Source organism: Arachis hypogaea, chromosome 13 (genome assembly GCF_003086295.3).
Source record: "Arachis hypogaea cultivar Tifrunner chromosome 13, arahy.Tifrunner.gnm2.J5K5, whole genome shotgun sequence".
In the NCBI taxonomy this organism is placed as follows: Eukaryota; Viridiplantae; Streptophyta; class Magnoliopsida; order Fabales; family Fabaceae; genus Arachis; species Arachis hypogaea.
The window spans coordinates 1,921,846-1,927,407 of NC_092048.1; the positions used below are offsets into that span (position 1 = coordinate 1,921,846).

The following is a 5,562-nucleotide window of genomic DNA, read 5'->3' on the forward strand; positions in this document are numbered from 1 at the left end:
TCAAAAATTAATCCATCGTAAATCTGAGCTCCATTTAAAGGTGTGACGCTAGCCAATGAACTGCTACCTGCACAAATCAGTAAGTCTTATCATTTTTATTTATTTATTGCTTGGAATGGGCCTAGATCCAAATTGTATGAAAAAACGGAGGCCCAATTTAATATTGGGCCAAGGCGAGCTCAAGACCAGAAACTAAAGAAAACCAGATAAACGTTTCCAACCGAAAAAAAAAATACGTTTCTTAACATTTGTGTTTTGAACTGAGCAGACCAAATAGAGAGATACATGCTATTATTCCATGGCAGCTCACAGCAACCGCCGCGTGACGCTGCTATGCCGCCCAACCAAACACCTCATCTCAGGATCCGACCCGAAAACATACTGGCTCGTCGGATCCCCCTTCTTACCGCCGCTCACCGTCGCATCCCTCCTCCTCCGCCTCTCCTCCGATGATCTCCACAAAGAATCAGGTTTTCCTTCTCTCTCTCTCTCTCTCTCTATCAATTTCAAATCTTAAATTCACTTCAACTTTTTCTCTGTCTCGCGTTTTGGAATTTGTAAACAGAGGAGCTTCGGACATTGATTCCTAAAGGCTTTGAAGTAATTGGAGCGCTTGCTTACGGAGCCGGCGCCGACGCTCAAGCGGCAGTTCATGCTGCTCGCAGACTGAGGAAGCTTCTATACGGTGAAGAGGAAGGGGATAATCGACCGGTGATCGGAGCAGTCGCCGCCGGTTCCGGCGAGCTGAAATTTTTCGTGTCGGAGAGTGGAAAATCGAATAGCCTCGAAGAGGTTGATTCAGTTGTTGAAGAAGAACATTCGGAGAAGTATGTGTGGGAGAATGGTTGCTTGGTTCGTTGTGAGCTTCCGATCAAGTTGCCAGTATATTATCCTCTCAAGAATACGAGTGGTTAGTTTTATTCAATTTTTTGTTTCTTCTAATCTCAAAGTGTTCGTTTGGATTGGTGTTAATTTTGCTTTGCATGTTTTGCTGGGGTTGCATTTTGAAATTAACTTCAATCAATTTATTGTTTTTGCATTGTCATATAATGAAGCAATCTAGGGATTGGAAATTGGGGTTTGTGAGCTAGTAGCGTTAATTGATAATACTTTGATGATGGAAGTTATAGAGCACAGGACTTATGAGATACAATGAAAACTTTAGCTCCAAGTAACTGAATTTGAGTTGCAAGATGCCTTACAACTAAGAACATATGTGTGCGTCCACATGTACGCGAGTAATAGAGAAATGTGAGCGGGGAAGAGTAGTGGATTATTTTGATTAGGTAAAGTCAGTTTTGATATAAAGGAAGAAATTGGGTATGTCTTAGTAGTGTGGCATTCCTAAGTTATCTATATGATAGAGGCATGCTTAACTAGTTTCTAAATGCAAATTTCTCAGATGTTGAGAAAGCATTTGTGAGGGCAATTGAAGCTGTTGTTGCTAAGTTAAGAGATTCACAGGCTGTGTACATGTTAGAGGCATTAAACAAGACCTCTATGGATCTACCTGCACCCATTGTAATTCGTGGTGGCCATTTAGACTTTCGAGCAGACCTCTCCAACATCTGGCATTTGGCTGAGGGTGGTGATAATGTTGATGTGAATTCTCTACCGTGTTCATACTTTTCTGTCATCAGTAAAGGATCGTCAGCATTTTCTGTGGAGGTAAAATTGTTGATTGTGATATTCTTCGTTTTAATTGTTTAATTGCTGCTGATGTTATATGATAGTATTTGTGATTTATTTTTAGTGGTTATTTATTTTTTTGGCCTGCTACCATGAATCATGCGCATTGTGAATTGTGAAATGACTTCAATCATCCATTGTGATATTTTCTTCTTCTTAGAATGCAGATACCATCCAAGTTAGTGTTCTCTTTAACAGCTTAGGGCCATCATCAGCGTCTGCTGTGCCTGTTGCAGAGTACATTCCAGGTCAGGAATCAGGAGTTAGGGTTAAATTGATGTCCTATATCCTATATGTTAGCATGATTTTTTTTGGGGTATTTTTTTAACTGAAGTTGAATTATTACCTTCAGCCCAGGATGAAGCCAGGCTCCTTGTTGTGGATATTAAACTAGATGTACTCTGCTATGCTTCTAAGAACCTCCCCTTGAGGCATGCAGTTTCAAGATTAATCATCCCTGGTTTAGCTGATCAGTTAAATGCATTGCAGAATTCAATGTTGCCTAACCTTTTGGGACAACACCCTCAGGTGAGGCAATGCATTCATATAGGCAGCTTGGTTTTTCATTCCACCTTGAGTCTAAACATTTCGCAAGAACATATTCCTATGGTTAATGGATGTAGAGGTACATCGTACATATTCATTTTTCTGTCCTGTATGATGCACCAGGATTATGTGTAATTGTGCTTGTCTGACTTTTTCATAAGATTTCATTAGAAATTGGTTTTATTGTTTTGGAATGGTTTATGAGCTCTAAATAAGGTCATGACAATGATTAATGGGTTACTGGATTCTCATTTATGTATGAGTGATGATTCCCCACCCAGTGGGATAAGGTTTTGTTATTGTTGTTGTTTGTATGAGTGATGAAAGCATTAGTAATTGTATATTTGGATATATATGTATAAGTGCTAAGAGATACCAATGTGTCTGAAATTTCCCAACAGATATTATGTTATAGTAGATCAAGATATGATTAAAAAAACAGATCTTTCTTCTGCAAATGCTTGTCTGTGCTAGTGGGATATTTCAGATGCAATTTATGAAAGAATATTGATATTGATTTTACTTTTGTGGATAATACGTCAACATAATTTCTGGTTTTCTTTTTATAGTTATCTATTTTGCTAATTTTTATACTTCAAAATTTTATTTTCACGTGTATTTAATACATACTTTTCTTTTTTATTGACTAACAAGTTTTTTGAATTGTCAGATAAAACCTTATCACTTCAGTCCTCCTCATGTTCTGCATCCAATTACTGTTTTCTATGAACTGAGTTTCGGGGAGACAGAAATGAAGCAAGGTATGCTTCTGTAATCTGGCATGGATAGGATATTTCTTTTAACATTTACCTGTCTCTTTTAGAAAATACTATCACAAGGCTATTTTGTCTGCTGTTGTTAAGTTTCATAGAAGAATTTATGTATTCTATCTCTAGACTTTTCCTGTTTATCATTATGATCTTATCATGCATCTCTGTTATATGAAATATTTTGCTCTCTGCAGTTGAAGTTAGGAGATCCTTACACACAAGGTTGGGATTACCTTTTGATCGACCCCTTTTGAGAATCGCTAACGCCTTGGATTTTTCAAAATTGAAAATTGGTGGTCTTGGCTCTCAACAAAAGGGTAATAAGTAGATCTAATTTATTTATTTATTTTGTAATGCTTTATAGGTACTGAGAATTATGATTGCATCTGCATTTCCATTGTTTATTTTTTAGTAATAACTCCTATAATTTCCTCTGTTTTATGCCTTCAGTTACTTAATATTCTTTTCGTAATATTAGGTTCAACTTTACTCAAGGATGTACACATTGGGATTCCAAACAGTGGGGGTAAGTGCTATTTTGCTCTGTGTCTCAGTGTAATTTTTCTCTGACTCATCTGAAAATGTTATGGTTTTTGCAGTTTCCGGGGGAAGTGTTTCTCTTGTTCAAGGTTCCTATGAATACTTTCATTATCTTCAGGATGGTTTTAATGATTCGGTAATTTCCATCTTTCTGCTTCCCAATGGTTTTGAAATTACATGTCTTCTTTTTCATGTTGGCCTTTATTGCAATGACATAACCAAATACACTCCATTTGTAATTACTGAGTAACTGGTTTTAAATTATCAGACAAAGATAATCTGGTTTTATGCAGTTGTAAATCACTTCTTGAAATTGTATATAATTAAAGCAAAATGGCTCTTAACTCTATTTCTTTGTAGTATCACAAATTAAATCACTTACTTTGATTTTATAGGGATGGGGTTGTGCTTATCGCTCTCTCCAGACTATCATTTCATGGTTCAGACTCCAAAACTACTCATCTATAGAGGTTCCTTCTCATAGGTATTTTCAGTTTGCCTCATCTTAAGGATGGATTTTGTTACTAGGGGATATGTCATTTCATTTTAATATTTCTTAGAAGTAATTTAATCTTAGCTTATCTCCGTATTTTCTCTTCAGGTTTAAAATTATACTGCACTTTATTTTTTTCGGTTTGATGTAGTAGTAAATATATATCATTGAAGAGATTTTATAAATCCACTATTCCAGCCAAAATTCATTCATATCACATAAAAATCTTGGCATGTCATACTTGTGCGAATGATTCAGACTGACAAAGATGCAACCTTTCTCAGAGAAATACAGCAGTCACTTGTGGAGATTGGTGATAAAGATCCTTCTTTTGTTGGGACACGGGATTGGATTGGTGCCATTGAGTTGAGCTTTGTTTTGGACAAACTTCTTGGCGTAAGTATTCTCCTTATTACAGTATTTGGTAACATTAACCTTTTGGTTAACTAAACACTAATTGATTAAACGTTAACCTATGGTTTTTCTGTTCCAACTGGACAACATATGCTGAGCCCTAGGCAAAGAAGGCTATCTAGATACTTGATCTGATCTGAACAGAGTGCAAACCTTTTTTTTTTTGTTTTCTCTTTCTAAATCACCTATTTGGGTTCTAGATAAATTATTTGACTTGACTAGGTTGTTTTCTTTCTGAAACAGGTCACATGCAAAGTGATCAATGTTAGATCCGGAGCTGAGCTTCCAGAAAAATGTCGAGAGCTAGCATTGCACTTTGAGACCCAAGGAACACCTATTATGATTGGTTAGTCAATGATATACTTTTATACTTTCCATCTGTCATTCATCTACAACATTTCCCAAAATGATTGGCTTAAATTCCAAAGTATATATTTTTTCAGTTGCATATTCGCTTCAATGATTTGTCTTTTGCTCTCTGATATTTTCAGAATGAGTTACTCTTAACCCTCTAGCATCTAAATGCAGGTGGGGGTGTACTTGCATATACACTCTTGGGAGTGGATTACAATGAAGCAAGTGGAGATTGCGCATTTTTAATACTCGATCCACACTATACAGGCACAGATGATCTGAAAAAGATCGTTAATGGTGGATGGTGTGGGTGGAAGAAAGCTGTTGATAGCAAGGGAAAGAATTTCTTCTTGCATGATAAGTTTTATAATCTCCTTCTACCACAGAGGCCCAACATGGTTTGATAGGATCATTTTCATGGAGGGTAACAATTCCTAGTTTGTACCAATTTTCTTGCAATGGAATGGTAGTTTTTCATGGTTGGAATTTGATAGTTCAGTTAATTAGTTGACTCACTTTTGGGTTGGTGTTTGTAACTGGCATTCTGTGACTGTAGTCTATTATATAGGATTTACCGCTGTTATCTATTTGAGTTACTTGGACAAATAAATGATGCGAGCAAAGGGTATTCCAAGATAATTAGAGTATTATTTTATCATTTTACTAACATTTTTACTTTAGAGGAATTTGATCCTTCAACTATAATAGTTAATTTTTGTAATAATGATTCTTTTAAAGTTTTGTAGTTTAGTATAT

The 5,562-nt window shown here is 36.2% G+C and overlaps 1 protein-coding gene across 1 annotated transcript; it reads left to right on the forward strand.

Annotated features, from left to right (window-relative positions):
* Positions 1–227: 227 nt before the first annotated feature.
* Positions 228–5,445, forward strand: LOC112736340 (probable Ufm1-specific protease). Its single transcript, XM_025785740.2, has 13 exons — positions 228–470; positions 566–910; positions 1,403–1,668; positions 1,850–1,937; positions 2,042–2,217; positions 2,906–2,996; positions 3,200–3,322; positions 3,484–3,531; positions 3,605–3,681; positions 3,941–4,029; positions 4,323–4,434; positions 4,696–4,798; positions 4,981–5,445. The coding sequence occupies exons 1-13, from the start codon at positions 299–301 to the stop codon at positions 5,208–5,210; spliced, it is 1,920 nt and encodes a 639-aa protein (XP_025641525.1). The 5' UTR covers positions 228–298; the 3' UTR covers positions 5,211–5,445.
* The last annotated feature ends 117 nt before the right edge of the window (positions 5,446–5,562 follow it).

Excerpts from the sequence above, each read along its gene's own strand:
- LOC112736340 (XM_025785740.2), top strand. The coding sequence starts at position 299 with ATGGCAGCTCACAGCAACCGCCGCGTGACGCTGCTATGCCGCCCAACC. Across the intron at positions 2,997-3,199 it reads GGAGACAGAAATGAAGCAAG|TTGAAGTTAGGAGATCCTTA; the intron begins GTATGCTTCTGT and ends TGCTCTCTGCAG. Across the intron at positions 4,435-4,695 it reads TTTTGGACAAACTTCTTGGC|GTCACATGCAAAGTGATCAA; the intron begins GTAAGTATTCTC and ends TTTCTGAAACAG.